Source organism: Pipistrellus hanaki (assembly GCF_964339955.1).
Source record: "Pipistrellus hanaki genome assembly, chromosome: 6".
Classification (NCBI taxonomy): Eukaryota; Metazoa; Chordata; class Mammalia; order Chiroptera; family Vespertilionidae; genus Pipistrellus; species Pipistrellus hanaki.
Genome location: NC_140508.1, coordinates 61,344,186 through 61,359,443, shown reverse-complemented (window position 1 = coordinate 61,359,443; position 15,258 = coordinate 61,344,186). Strand labels below are relative to the sequence as shown.

At 42.0% G+C, this 15,258-nt stretch overlaps 1 protein-coding gene across 3 annotated transcripts in view; it reads left to right on the top strand.

Moving 5' to 3' along the window:
- The window catches only part of PIEZO2 (piezo type mechanosensitive ion channel component 2), a 309,596-nt gene that overhangs the window by 288,982 nt on the left and 5,356 nt on the right, over positions 1-15,258 (top strand). For all 3 annotated transcript variants that reach the window (XM_084887741.1, XM_084887742.1, XM_084887740.1), the window contains 9 exons: positions 1,181-1,433; positions 2,606-2,738; positions 3,891-4,038; positions 4,128-4,342; positions 5,305-5,463; positions 7,149-7,296; positions 11,741-11,929; positions 12,271-12,363; positions 13,968-14,140. In XM_084887741.1, the coding sequence (XP_084743867.1) occupies positions 1,181-1,433; positions 2,606-2,738; positions 3,891-4,038; positions 4,128-4,342; positions 5,305-5,463; positions 7,149-7,296; positions 11,741-11,929; positions 12,271-12,363; positions 13,968-14,140 (1,511 nt within the window). The remainder of the gene's footprint in view (positions 1-1,180; positions 1,434-2,605; positions 2,739-3,890; positions 4,039-4,127; positions 4,343-5,304; positions 5,464-7,148; positions 7,297-11,740; positions 11,930-12,270; positions 12,364-13,967; positions 14,141-15,258) is intronic.

The window sequence follows — 15,258 nt, the reverse complement described above, 5'->3', positions numbered from 1 at the left end:
TCTGAGCGCTCAGGAGGCTGTGAGCTCATTGGGGAACTTTGACTAACAGCAGCAAGTTCATTGTCAGGGTAACTTGTGGTCCAGGTAGCATCATGCTCCAGGAAGGCCTCTGTTCTCTCGCCTCCTTTTCCGCTGTCATTTCTCCTCTCTTTATCAGCCCTTTCATCCCAGTTCCCTGAAGCAAAACCCAGGCTCTGCAGAATGCATCATAATCTGTTTCACATGTGGGCCAACATTTTTGAGTTAAGTATTTGCAGCTCTGTTTCTGAGTCAGCCATGGATGATTCAAGGATTCACGTCATGTTACGGAGCTTGGAGAGGGACAGCATTATTGTTCAAGTACAGATATTTAGTAAACATGGGGCAATGGGGCTAAAATCACCCACTTACACTTCAAGTTGATACTTGGAGTGCTAGTCGTAAGCTCATGGAACAAGTCAAGAGATTGTAATTTCACCTTTTCTCCATCTACCAAACATCAGCTGTCTCCATCTTACTTAATTAGCCAAACTTTTCTCCTCTTACCCACCCATATCCACTCTCTTGGGACCATCATAAAATTATTGATAATAAGCTTTCTTAGAATCTCTTCCCTGCCTTGGTTTTCTGATCTTTTTTTTAATTACAGCTCTATTGAGGTATAATGGACAAAATTATAAAACATTTAAACTGGACATGTGGTGATTAGATACATGCATACCTTGTGAAAGGATTTTTCCATCTAGGTAATTACACATTCATTACCTCACATATGTATTTTTTAAAATATATTTTATTGATTTTTGTACAGAGAGGAAAGGAGAGGGATAGAGAGTCAGAAGCATCGATGAGAGAGAAATACCTATCAGCTGCCTCCTGCACACCCCCTACTGGTGCCCACAACCAAGATACATGCCCGTGACCGGAATTGAACCTGGGACTTTTCAGTCCGCAGGTTGATGCTCTATCCACTGAGCCAAATCAGTTTTGGCCTTTTTTTTTTTTTTATGAGAACATTCAAGTTCCACTCTCTCTGCAAATTTCAGTTACATAACACAGGGTTACCAAATACAATCACTCCATTTTGCCTTTGGTTTTCTAATCTAAGGGAATAGTCTGTTCGATGAAATATTATAGGGCAGAACACCAGCTCCCTCACCTGAAACCGCAATCTGAATTGCCCCTTCCCGTGCTTTCTCAGTGCCATGGCTTATGGGATGAAGATGACATTGCGGACAGTGGCACCGACAAGGAAGAGTCAGATGAAGAGCAGTCCCTCAGTCACGGCAGAAGGGACTCCTCTGATTCTCTGAAATCCATCAACCTGGCTGCGTCCACGGAGTCAGTGCACGTGTCTTTCCCTGAGCAGCTGACGGCTGTCAGGAGGAACCGTTCGAACAGCGGCTCCCAGATATCCCACAGATCCAGCTTTTCTTCAAATAGGTCTCAAAGAGGTATCCCTGGGCTGGAAATACCCACTGGGGCTCTCGTTTTACTGGTGCCAGTGTGTCTGGGGCAGGGAGTTCATTGGGTGCTACCAAGCAGGCAGATACTGTGATGTGAATCAAAAGTGCTTTGAAATCAGACAAGAATTCAAGTGCTGACTCAGCTGTGTGTATGGCCTGGCCCTGTCACATCATTGCTCTAAATGTCTAATTCCTTCCGGGACAAGGACTTCAGATAATTGTGGAAAGTGGCCAGCATAGTGCTAGGACCTAGAATGTGTTGGGCATACCACAGTTTTAAAATCAGATCCATAAATTCTGCTGGGTCTGTTCAGAGTGCTGTAAATCACAATTTATTTCAAAAAGATATTTATATTTCATTGATGGGAACTTTCAGCTATACTATCTAATAATTTGCTCATGTATTCATTAACTTCTTACTAAGTAGGGAGTGCAATCAGAAAGTAAATATGCCTTACAATTGTCACTCTAGGAGTAATTGAGCATTTGTATTTATATCCTGTCTGAAACTTACCAAACACTTATGTACAGTCATGCATGTATGACTTTTAGATGACCGATGGACTGCATATATGATGGTGGTCTACCATATAGCCTAGGTGGGTAGGAGGCTGTGCCATCTAGATTTGTGTACACTCTGTGTTGTTCACACAACTACAAAATTGCCTACTGACACATTTCTCAGAATCTAGTATACCCAAATAATGTATCATTAATTGGTGCATGACTATATTCATCTTCAGAATATACTTTTCAGGCAGATGCTGGAAGGTCCTCATATTCATTTTACAATTAGAGAAATTAGGACATCAGAAAAGGGCTGGGCCCTGGACCCAACCTGAGAAACCTGCAACCTAGCCCCCCAGGTAGAACTGAAAAAGCCGCTCTCCCCATGTGTTTCGTCCTGGGACAGAGATCTCATAGCAGTCCAGGGATGACTCAGCATTGGGTGTACAAACCCACAGATGCGTTTTACCACCGAAGCAGAGCTGAGGCGGCAGATTCCAAATGCCCAGTCACTGCTCCTATAGGCACGTGTGTTCTTCCCTCTGAGTCAGTTTCAAGCCATCCCTTTGCCATGAGGGCCCCAAGGACTCCTTTGGTGTCTATGTCAACTAGTCTGTGCCTCACAGTGCATCTTGGCTTCCTTTTATTCCTAGGCAGCACAAGCACCCGAAACAGCAGTCAAAAAGGAAGCAGTGTTTTGAGCATCAAGCAAAGAAGCAAAAGGGAACTTTACCTGGAAAAGCTTCAAGAACATTTAATCAGAGCAAAAGCACTTACCATAAAGAAGTAAGTGCATACAAACACTTGGGGTGTGGGTTTTATTTTAGGGCGGGGGGCCTTAGGGAAATAATTGATAACAAATGGTTCATATATAGCAGAGGTGAAGAACAGAGAAGTGGTTTCTCATATCACAAATATCCTCTTAAGGAAGAAAAAAATGTTAATATTTTTAAAAATCACTTTTCAATAAGTGTGATTTGTTTTACATTCATTGCATTTAGAAACACACATTTTCTATTTGAACAGGATAAATAGATAATCTCAGAAGCTCACAGTATGTAATTCCAGGCATTCTCATGGAAAGGACTACTGGATAGAGAGGAATTCGTTGTCAAAGCCTGAAAGACCTTAGTCATACATTCTCATTCTAGAGAGGAGAAACAGAGGCACATGGTGGGGAAATAGTTTTCAATGGCATATAGCCAGTCTCCAACAAAGTGCACAGGTTCTTCCCAAGTGTCAGGGCTGCAGACCAACAGCAGATGAGGAGGCAGCAGGGCTGGTCCTGAATATGGGCTCTCAGGCCCGGAGGCCCATCCATACCTGAACATGGCCTTGAACTGGAGGTAAAACCCAGAGCACAGTAAAGATAAGGCAGAGCCAGGAGGACATGGTAACTAAGGACAGAGCTAAGTGAACAAAAGCGCAGGGTACTCCCTGGGAACCATGAGAAGAGAGGCCCAGGACCCACATGGGGGAAGGGCAGGGCTGGCTAACCATGGCCTAGCGCCTGGTCAGCACTTCAGGTATGAGCACCCCGGTGTATTCCCATGTATTTCTCAGTCCAGCCCTATGCCTCAGGTCTTATTACTACCTTCTTTTACAGAAGAGGAAATGAAAACAAGGAGCATTCAGTAGCATGCTCAAGGTCTCATAGGTGCAGACTAAATGAATCAGGTGACAAAGCAGGCACCTAAATTTCAGGGCTTTATATCACTGTATCACAAGAAAAAAGGCATGTGCTCCTGCCTTGGCAGTGAACTTGTATGCACTCCGTTCTAGCAGGAGGCCCTCCCTCCCACCCCAGCAGGACTGTCCCAAGGCTGAGAGAGGGAGGTGTAACCCGTTTGGAAAGAGGAATAGAATGACTGTAGAATCTGGTCATTTCTCCACTTGTGCCTCTCCTGAAGCAAAGGGGTGGGGGTCTCTGTTTTGCAGGACTCTGCAAATCTATGTGCCCATCAGACAGTTCTTCTACAACCTCATCAACCCAGACTACAGTGCCGTGACCGACGTATATGTGCTGATGTTCCTGGCTGACACTGTGGACTTCATCATCATCGTCTTTGGCTTTTGGGCCTTCGGGGTAGGTAAAGGCCACCATGCACCCAATGACTAATAGTGATGTGTCCTGTGAAACGTCACTCAGGCCAGAACCTGTTGTCTCTTTCCCAGAAACACTCAGCAGCGGCAGACATCACGTCTTCTCTGTCCGAGGACCAGGTGCCCGGGCCGTTTCTGGTGATGGTCCTCATTCAGTTTGGAACCATGGTGGTGGACCGAGCACTGTACCTCAGAAAGACCGTATTGGGAAAGGTCATTTTTCAGGTCATTCTTGTGTTTGGAATTCACTTCTGGATGTTCTTCATCTTGCCTGGAGTGACTGAGCGGTAAGGACTTTGGAAACTGTTGGTGCTGGTTAAGATGGGTTAGACACTGAGATTTACAAAGGGTAGCCAAAAATTTGATAGGGAAAGGCCTGGTAAGATCCTGGAGGCTGCTCATACCAGCTTTCCCTCTATCATCTTGAATCCTAAGCATCTTCTGTGTTAACTTTCAGTCCTCCAAAGATACCACTCCAAAGAAAGCCCTTCCATTCCCTCCCCTTCTCTTCTGCCTCCAACCCACAGTGCCTCTTCTTTGTCACTCTGTAGGTCTCTGTAGTCCATGTGTTACTTTTCCCAGGTCTTCTCACCCCACACCTCAAATTTGGTGCTTAATGCACGAATGAATGAATGTGTCAATCGATAACAGAAAAATAAGGGAGACAGCTATAAATAGGAACTGTTAGGATATGATAATAAAGGGTCCACAGAAGAGGAACATGGACTGGTCCATATGATGCAGTAAAAATATTTTTAATAATATCATTAAAAGTCTTCATTTTTAACATGAACTTGATCTTATGCACCAGAGTCATTCAGAGTTAAGCCTTAAGAATAGCATGTTAATAAGCGTGGCTAATTAGAAGTGTGAATGAAAATGAATTGAACTTTACAAAATTATGGTTGTACATTTTTCTTTTAGAGCTTTAATTTTGGACAGAGTAGCAGCAACATCCACATTGTGAGAAAAATGTTAACAGTAAATTTACTTAACAGTAATTTATTTTATTTATGGCTTAAACGACTGACTGATGCACTAATACCTTAGAGGCACCATTCATAGGATCTTTTTATTACCCTACCTTTTGCCTTTGGAGTGATCAACTATACATAGTGAATTCCTTTGAATTGACTGAATTGACTTTAATGCTAGAGGGGCAATTAGGCTTCTGTTAAAATCCTAAACTGGTTTCCTTTTACCAGGAGAGGAGTCCATTCCCTCACTTTTCTCAATGTTTCTGTTTTAGGAAATTCAGCAAGAACCTGGTTGCTCAGCTTTGGTACTTTGTAAAATGTGTTTACTTTGGGTTGTCTGCCTACCAAATCCGTTGTGGCTACCCTACACGAGTGCTTGGAAACTTCCTCACAAAGAGCTACAATTACGTCAACCTCTTCCTGTTTCAAGGGTAAGGACACATGCTGTATGCCAAAGTCACTCACAAAGGGCCACCAAGTGAAAGGCATTCTGCTTCCTACCTGGGAAAGAATAGGAAGAGGAAGATTGCTGATGTACAGGAAGGAAACTCTTACAGTATTTAGCAACAGGACAGATATGCTTTTTGAAATACCTTTCTATGTGCAGCTGCCACACACCTGGCCAGGATGTTGTTCTGGGATCATCCACATGGGTTAATTTTCTATTTCTATATCCTGCATAATTACTGTGATAATATTTTGGGATTCATGATCCTTAAGTATAAATAAATTTCTGGGCACAATGAGACAAAAGGAACCTAGACTATTCCAAAATACCTTTGGAATTTTGCATGCACAGTAAGTCCATGCATTGAATAGGCCATTTATTCCCCCCCTAACATCAGTGGGAATGCCACGTGACTTGCTTATTCCTGGTAGTAAGTTAGCTGCTGAAGGAAGCATATTGCTCGTCCATGTGAGCCTTTCATTGGTAGCATCTGCTCTCTGTTTGCTCAGAAATCAGTCATAAAAATCAGGCTGATTACATAAAAGTCAGTCTGCTCTAGGCATGGCTGGCTCCTCCTTAGGACTAAACTTGGGGGCTAGGGACTTGGTCATAAAAGTGGTATTGAGCATGCTCAGATGTCAGGAACCTCCAGTGTGGAACAGTGCTTCACTTAGTGGCATCCTGTATGGGGGCTGATATTTCTTCCCCATGTTGAATTAGTGCTCTCTGGGCAAAGCTGTGTAGCCCACAGGAGAATACCAAGCAGTAACCCAAGATGATGTGAGGGCTTTGAAATTAACCCAGACCCTCCAGCCTGGGAGAAGCTGTCAGTCAAGAAACAGGGAGCAGTCTGCAGACTTGAGAGGAGCCCAGGCCAACCCATTCCCAATTGAAATATAAGAGACTGAGCCAGCGTCCTGTTGGCCTTAGTCATCTAGTAAGTCTACTGTGTGGCCCAATGACATGTCCTATTTCCTCTGATGGCTCTCATTTCCCTGGTTTTCACTTACAAGGTGTATTAACTTTCCCAGCTCACTCAGCAACAAAGCCCTAACAATCAATTCAATAAGCCTGTGTCCAACAGATTATCGTAACATGAATAAATAAATGCTTACAAAACATATTTGCAGATAATTTTATATATAAATATCCTAAAGACTTGCCCCAAAAAACTTGACAACTAATCAATGAATTCAGTAAAGTTGCAGGATACAAAATCCAACATTCAGAAATCAGTTGTGATTCTACCACTAACAATGAAATATCTGGGGAAAAAAATAAAGAAAAAACTTCATTTGCAATAACATCAAAAACAATAAAATACTTAGAAATAAACTCAACCAAAGAAGTGAAAGATTTGTACAATTTCTTATAAAATAAATTGAAGAAGACACCTTTAAACACTAAAAAAGGGAATCCCAGTTTGTTAAGACCATCAGCCAAAAAAGAAAGAAAGAAAAAAGGAACGGAAAATACCAACTCATTTATTAGACTTCTAATGAAAAGCAGTTGCATTCCAAGTTGAATTTTATTATAAGGGTCACCTTGAGAAATTTTTTTCTAAGAGCTAAGAGCTAAAGCATTAAGAACTGCATGCATTCCCATTGTTAGCTGGATATTGGGGGCCATCCCAGAACTGTCTCTTTAACAACATGTGGTTTCTGCCAGGTTCCGCCTTGTTCCATTTTTGACTGAGCTAAGGGCTGTGATGGACTGGGTGTGGACAGACACGACCTTGAGCCTCTCCAGCTGGATCTGTGTGGAGGACATCTATGCTCACATATTCATCCTGAAGTGTTGGCGGGAGTCGGAAAAAGTAAGCCAATAAAAATGCCTTATCCCCATTTGTCTCTCTTAGATACAGACTGGTTATAAGATTAATGTGAACCTTTGCAAGTTTTGTGGCCAAATAAATGGAGACAGGGGCAAAACTACTAGGACTTATAAATATCCTATTGATTTTCACCCCACTAGAGTTGGGAATTTTGGACATACTGCTGTCTTAGCAATAGCATCCAGATGTGTTCTTCTTTTGGCCACTGTGTATTGTAGTTATTTTTAAAAGAAGAAATTATATACTGCTGTGTGGCTCAATAATTCTTAACCAACTCATTGGGGAACAGGAGGAAATTTGCTATGGTGGAAAAAAGTGGGGTGAGGTGGCTTGGACTCAGGCTGACCACCTGATGTGCTTTTTGATGAGGGACAGACAATGTTACTGCTTTGTGCAAAGGAAATTGAAATGCAAATACCTCATTATTCTGCCAGGTTGCATATTAAGATTAAAAATAGAATTACAATTATTTATAGGATTCTCAAGTTTAACACACAAAGCAGGAATCTCTTGCATAATAACAATAGAAATACTCAAGCAACATTAGCTGAGGTGGTGTGAAATGTCTTCTTTTTTATTTTCTTATCTCTTTGAAAAAGTCCCCTCTAGTCTGTGTAATCTCTGTATTCTGCAGTTTCTTCTGGGAATTGTAGTCATGGGGCCATTAGCTCCATAGCCTCTGTGTTTGGGCATCTGTGGGAGTGAAAGAGATGGGGCTGGTAATATAATTTAAATTGTGTTAGCTTTTCCTGATTTTCAAGGTACAAGAAAACTGATATAATGACAGAATATGAGAGCCAGTCTACCAAAGAGACAGTAGAAATCAGGGCGACAAAAAGATCTGGAAATCATGTCATATGAAAACAAGGAGGAAGAACCAAGAATTATTTAGTCTGAAGTTTAAAAATGTGAGGAGGGAGAAGCAAACTATTTGATATATTGGAAAATATATTGCAATTTTGAATTAATTTGTAAGATCCAAGAAAGGTAGACAAAAGCTCCAGTAAGTTTCAATGGAACATAAAGATCTTCCTAAGAATCACAGAAAAGAAACCGAAGACATCTTTAAACATTTAAAAAGGGAATCCCTGTTTATTAAAACCATTTTAAAAAAAAAGGGGGGGGGGGGAATCTTACCCTTACCCTTTGCAACAGCATGCATGGACTTGGAGAGTATTATTCTAAGAGAAATAAGCCAGTCAGAGAAGGACAAGTACCATATGACTTCACTCATATGTGGAAAGAACAAAATAAACAAACAAAATAGAAACAGACCCATAGATACAGAGAACAGACTGAGAGCTGTCAGAGGGGAGGAGGACTGGGGGCTGGGTGAAAAGGTGAAGGGATTAAGCAGAAAAAAAGAGAAAAGCCTCATAGACACAGACAACAGCATGGTGATTACCAGAGGGAAAGGGGGGAGGAGGAGATAGAAGAGAGTAAAGGGGGGATAAATAATGATGAAAAGATTTGACTTGGGGTGGGAAACACACAATACAATATACAGATGATGTATTATAGAAGTGTATACCTGAAACCTATATAATTTTACTAACATCACCCCAATAAATTAAATTTAAAAAATAAATAAATAAGCCAAAACCGGTTTGACTCAGTGGATAGAGCGCCGGCCTGCGGGCTGAAAGGTCCCAGGTTCAATTCTGGTCAAGGGCATGTACTGTGGTTGCGGGCACATCCCCAGTAGGTGGTGTGCAAGAGGCGGCTGATCAATGATTCTCTCTCATCGATGTTTATAACTCTTTATCCCTCTCTCTTTCTTTCTGTAAAAAAATCAATAAAATATATTTTAAAAAACAAAAATAAATAAATAAATAAATAAATAAATAAATAAAAGCCACATTTCAATGTATCTCCTTAATTTAAATATATGCTTCTACCTTATGCTAAGTCTCTGGCTATTTAAATCACTCATGGTAAAATATCTGGAGAAACCTGGGTATGTGAGAGGTAAGTATCAAATGTCTAAATGAATCTGACACTAGTTTCTACTTCATCCCATAAGAGACTGAAGCATTACCAGTAACTATCACTTTTCTAAGATGAAGCAGAAGAGTACGCTTCTTTTAAAAGTAACTTTTCTTGGGGATTATTCCATATTGAATGTAATGTGTTCCTGGGGTTTCATGAATGCATTTTATGAAGAAACAACAATAAGTAACCGGAACTGGTTTGGCTCAGTGGATAGAGCGTCGTCGGTCTGTGGACTGAAAGGTCCCAGGTTCGATTCCGGTCAAGGGTATGTACCTTGGTTGCAGGCACATCCCCGGTGGGGAGTGTGCAAGAGGCAGCTGATCGATGTTTCTCTCTCATCGATGTTTCTAGCTCTCTGTCCCTCTCCTTCCTTCTCTGTAAAAAATCAATAAAATATATTTTTAAAAAAGAGAGGCCCGTGTTGGCATGAGCACACACAATGCAAGCCACTCACTCCTAGTCATGTTTTACTATGACTTCCATGTAGCCACTTCCCCAAACACTTTTTTTTTTTAACATGCTTCTATTAACTTTAGAAAGAGGAAGGGAGAGGGAAAGAGAGATAGAAACATCAATGATGAGAATCATAGGTTGGCTGCCTCTGGCATGCCCCCTACTGGGGATCAGCCAGCAACCTGGCCATGTGTCCTGACTGGGAATCAAACTGTGACCTCCTGGTTCATGGGTGGAGGTTCAACCATTGAGCAACACAGGCTGTGCCAAAACACTTTAAGAAGCTGTTTGGAAATGCAGTGTGACTGGAACTACAAACTGGAACTCTTGGTCAAGAGTTGGCTCACCTAGGAAAGGGGTGATGGAGCAGCATAGAACAGGAAGGTGACAGTTGCTTTGAAAGTTAAAGGGAAAGAGAGCCTCATAATTAGAGAGAGGCCAAAGGTCTTGGTCCTGTTCTTTCCTGGAAAATGCATGCAGGGGTGAGTAGAAAAGGGGGAGGAGGTATGGGGATTACTGGGAGCTTTTCTAGGGAAACCCCAAAGAGGAACCAACATGGTCCCAAAACAGGCAGAAGAGACTCAACTGCTCTTGACAGAGAATAGATAAATCTCCTTTAACTCACCAAGTTCTCCACTATGTATAATAATACTAGGGTGCTGTTGGAGTGGGTTAAGTGGCCCATTGTCTAAACTGGCCTCGCTGAGAAAATAATGAAAAAACAAATCTCTGGTGTATGAATATGTATTTCCAAATGTTAAATATTTTAGATTTTCCTTTAAAATAGAAAAATTTTAAACCATAATATCAAATTCCAATGCAACAGTATTAAAATACTGTCCTTAATATGAACCTCACCCAACTTCACAGCAGTCATTTAGAAGCATCATCTTTCTCGCACTGAGTCAATAATGCTTTCCATACTGGCTCTGACCCGCCCTCCAGCCCAGCTCGTGTCCTCATGGTTCCGAGCCCATATTCAGGAACTACTCAGTGTCAAAGCTCGGCGAGCCCTTTGGCAATGAGTGTCCTTTAAAGTCCCCAGAGAGGTCTCTGCAGGCTTCCAGACCTTTCTCTTAGTGTGTAACCCCGAGCTCAGTGCCTCCAGGTAGAATGTACATTATTTTTCTTGCCCTAAATGTACTGAAATGAATTCATCCTAATGGAGTGTGAGCCCCAGGTAGGGAAGGGGCGACAGCTGCCAGATGATACATGTAGCCTAAGTTCAGGGGTCACCCTGGAAGGAAACTAGGTCACTGAGAAGCAACATTTAAGCAAGGAATATGCATATAGAGCTGGAGCAGTTTTAATATCAGACAGCAAAGCAGGCTCCTTCCACCTTGCCCATATCTTCTAAGACAGAGCTTAGTGGGTCTCTTAGCCAAGCAAATGGAAGTGATTCCAGCCCTACCAAGTGCTACACACACACCTGTCACCACCCCCAACCCCACCCCTCTCAGCATAGCACCCGAGCAGAGGACTGTGCTGATCCTGCAGATCGTGTGGCATGCCTTGAACAACATTGTTTTGACAACATGTGAAAAATGTTTTTCCACCCAGCAAGAGGGAGAAGGGCTCAGTTAAAAAGACAAAGCTTTTGAGTGCTCGGGAATTTAAAGTAAAATGTCTTTCTCCCGCATGATCCCATAAAACCAGAGGCTTTATTCAGCACCACATTTGATCCGTTTGTTCTGAGGTTTAGCACCAACACAACCCACCGAACAATTTTAGGGAGACAGTCACTGGGGTCCTGTTGGTCCCACGTGGCACCGTGGTGGGGACATGTAGGAAGCTCACCACGTCTTCATGTCACCACCTACCTTGGCTCCCAGGTTGGGACAAGGTTGCTCCCCCATGTTAGAACAAACAGAGCAGAATCGGGACTGAATTGAGTCCCAACCCCATGAGACGAGCACTCGTGCACCGCCCCTGCTTCTCAGGGGTCAGCGGCCTGAGCCTTGTGTGAACTCCTCTGTTGCAGAGATACCCTCAGCCCCGGGGGCAGAAGAAGAAGAAAGTGGTGAAGTATGGCATGGGAGGCATGATCATCGTCCTGCTCATCTGCATTGTCTGGTTCCCTCTTCTCTTCATGTCTTTGATCAAATCTGTTGCCGGCGTGATCAACCAGCCCCTGGATGTCTCGGTCACAATCACCCTGGGTGGTTACCAGGTAATGGCTGTGCACTTCCTCCTGGTTTCGCTCAAGTACCTTTCCTCGCACAGTACTCTTTCCTGATACACCCCTACGGGACGTGTAGTTAGAGTTTGCCTATCCACATTCCCTATCTAAAGTTTGACTTCTCAACAAATCTGTGATGTTGGAAATAAGGGGAAGGAGAGGTCTGTTCTGGGTTGGGGTGCAGGAATAATCCCTTCAGAAAAGAGCTCTCTGAGGCGAGCTGCCCCTGGGTGCTCAGGGGGGCGGGCATCCTATGCAAACCTTTCCCCTTTGACCCAGGAGGCAGAGAAGAGCTTCAGAATATTCACAACACTGTGTGTCTTGTTTTCCAGCCTATTTTCACAATGAGCGCCCAGCAAAGCCAACTGAAAGTTATGAACGATACCAAGTATGAGCGCTTTAAGAAAGCATTCTCTAGTGACACTGTAAGTAAATGTATATAATAGACTTCTATGAAGAGCTTTCATCTAGGTGAGCTGAGGGGTTGTCATATTAGTCACTATTTGCCATGGCCTGGGAGGGGGGTGGATTTTCAGAGATTTTCAGCTGAACACAACAGATTCCGAGCCACTGGCCATTTTGATCATCGAAGACATCATTTCTATATTATTGGATGTGTTAATATTCATAATTTTATTTCAGAAAATTTCAATGTAAGCTCAACAGGGGTTGATCCTTTTAAAATATTTTTTAATTTTTAAAGTTTGGGTAGATATTTATTCTTTTGACTGGTTGGTCTATTCTGAGAATCTACCTTAAAGGAATAATTAAAAATATAGAAAAAATGCTATGTTAGTACCTGCTTTTGACAACATTCCTTGTATTAGTAAAAACTGGAAGCAGCTTGAGGATTAGTAGGGACTGGTTGAATAAATCATGTGTATGTAGTGAATTTGATTAGCTCTGACTACCCAAGGGTGGTCATAGTAGAAGAAGGGGGCTTTATATTTTCTTTACATACTTTGCATTTTCTTTACATATGATGTTGTCTGAATATTTTCCAAGCTATTTCTGTAATAAAAAAATAATAATTACCTTTTATAATTAAAAAAATTTTTTTACAAATAATTTTTATACATTTTTTTTAATATGGCTTTTTTTATTTTAGAAGAAGGAAGAAGAAGAGAGGCAGAAAAACACTGATGAAAGAGAGCCATGGATCTGTTGCCTCCACTTGCCCCCTACTGAGGATCCTGCAACCCAGGCTTATATCCTGATGGCTTGGAACCAGTGACCTCTTGGTCCTTGAGTTTACGCTCAACTACTGAGCAACACCAGCTTGGCTACAATTAATATTTATTATTTAATTTTTAAAAAGGAATCAGGCAGTCCTAACTGGTGTATCTCAGTAGTTAGAGCATTGGCCTGTACACCAGAGGATCTTGGGTTCAATTCCTCCTCAGCAGCCAATACCTGGGTTGCAGGTTTGATTCCCGTCCCTGGTTGGGATACCTGTGGGAGGCAGCCAATCAAGGTGTCTCTCTCATATTGATGCTTCTCTCCCTTCCACCTGCCCCCTCTCTTCTGCTCTCTCTAAAAAAAAATCAATGGACAAAATATTTTTTTAAAAAAAGTGATTGGGTAAACAGAGGCGTTTCTCTTTTGTAAAATTATTGGTCTCTGATGCACACTATCAAAACCAACCTTGAGAGATGAACATCTGTGAGGACAGGGCCAGGATTCCTGGGTCAACGAAATGTGACTTTCTTACCAGAGAGACGTTTTCCAAAAGTTGAAAAATTTTCTTCTTAGTGAGAAGGAAAAGATACACTAAGTCATCTGATTTGCCTTTACTATTTAATTTGAGTGATTCCATAGCTGTATTGGTGTGGCAGTACCGCCACTGGGCTTTGATGATGTCACTGGCAGGGGAATAAAGTCAGTGCAATGGGACACCAAGATAATCTGTATAGAAATGTTCCTTTTAAAGAGGAAAGGATCTCTAAACAGTCAGTTAAGAGGAAGAGTGATAACTTTATCATCATTGTGTATGTGATCTATTTATGCATGTGTATTTGTGTGCATATAGGGTGCTATGCAATTTCTGGAAAATTATGAAAAAGAAGACATAACAGTAGCAGAACTGGAAGGAAACTCAAATTCTTTATGGACCATCAGCCCTCCCAGTAAGCAGAAAATGATACACGAGCTCCTGGACCCCAATAGTAGCTTCTCTGTTGTTTTTTCATGGAGTATTCAGAGGTAGTTACTGTATTTCCATGCATAATTTCCCTTTTCCCTCAATCTAAACTCGGGATGGGGTGGGGAGCATAATAATACAGAAGAAATATATTAATGTGGATCTCAGTTTGCATTACATCATGGGAACAATCATTCAATGCTACAGCTAACATTTTTGTTTATTAAATAATGGTTTGCCTGGGAATCATTGACAAAACTAAAACTTATTACATTTCCTTTTTTCTACTAAGTTTTTTTTTTCTTCTAATTATCACCCAAGGAAATTTTTTAATTTATTTGTAGAAAGAGAGGAGAGCGAGGAGAGTAGAGGAGAGGAAAGGAGAGGAGAGGAGAGGAGAGGAGAGGAGAGGAGAGGAGAGGAGAGGAGAGGAGAGGAGAGGAGAGGAGAGGAGAGGAGAGGAGAGGAGGGAGGGAGAGAGAGAGAGAGAGAGAGAGAGAGAGAGAGAGAGAGAGACATCAATCAGTTGCCTCCCATACATGCCCCAATAGGGGACTGAACTCACAACCTAGGTATGTCACCCAGACTGGAAATTGAATCTACAGCCTTTTGGTGTACAGTACAATGCTCAACCAACTAGGCCACTGGGCCGGGGCTAAGTTCCATTTCAAAGAGAAGCTGGCAGTGAGTTCTGTGAGCAAGAGAGAAAGGTAGAAAGAAAAAAAGGGAGATGACTCATAAAATGAAACAGAACCTGGATGTATTGTAAGATTTCCCTAAAAGGTTGAAGTTTGGCCTTCTTATGATTTTATTCTTTTCTTTTTTTGTTTTACTAAATTTATTCATAAAACCATACAGGTTTCAAGTGTACAACCCAATAAAGCATCACCTGCACACTGCACCATGCCACCATTGCCCCCAAGCAAAGTATCTTTCAGTCCCCACCCTCCTCTGCCCTCCACCAACCTCCCACCCCCCTTTCCTCTGGCCATCATCACACTGTTGTCTGTGTCTATGTGTTATGTACATGTTTTTTGCTTAATTTCTTCACTTTCTGCCACTGAAAATTTGGTCTTAATAATAAAGAATGTGCAGCCTTAGGAACCCAGCTTCTCACTTGCATCTCTTCAATATCCAGAGAGCCCTAGCAGATCTTTCCTCCAAGCATGAGATGTGAGAG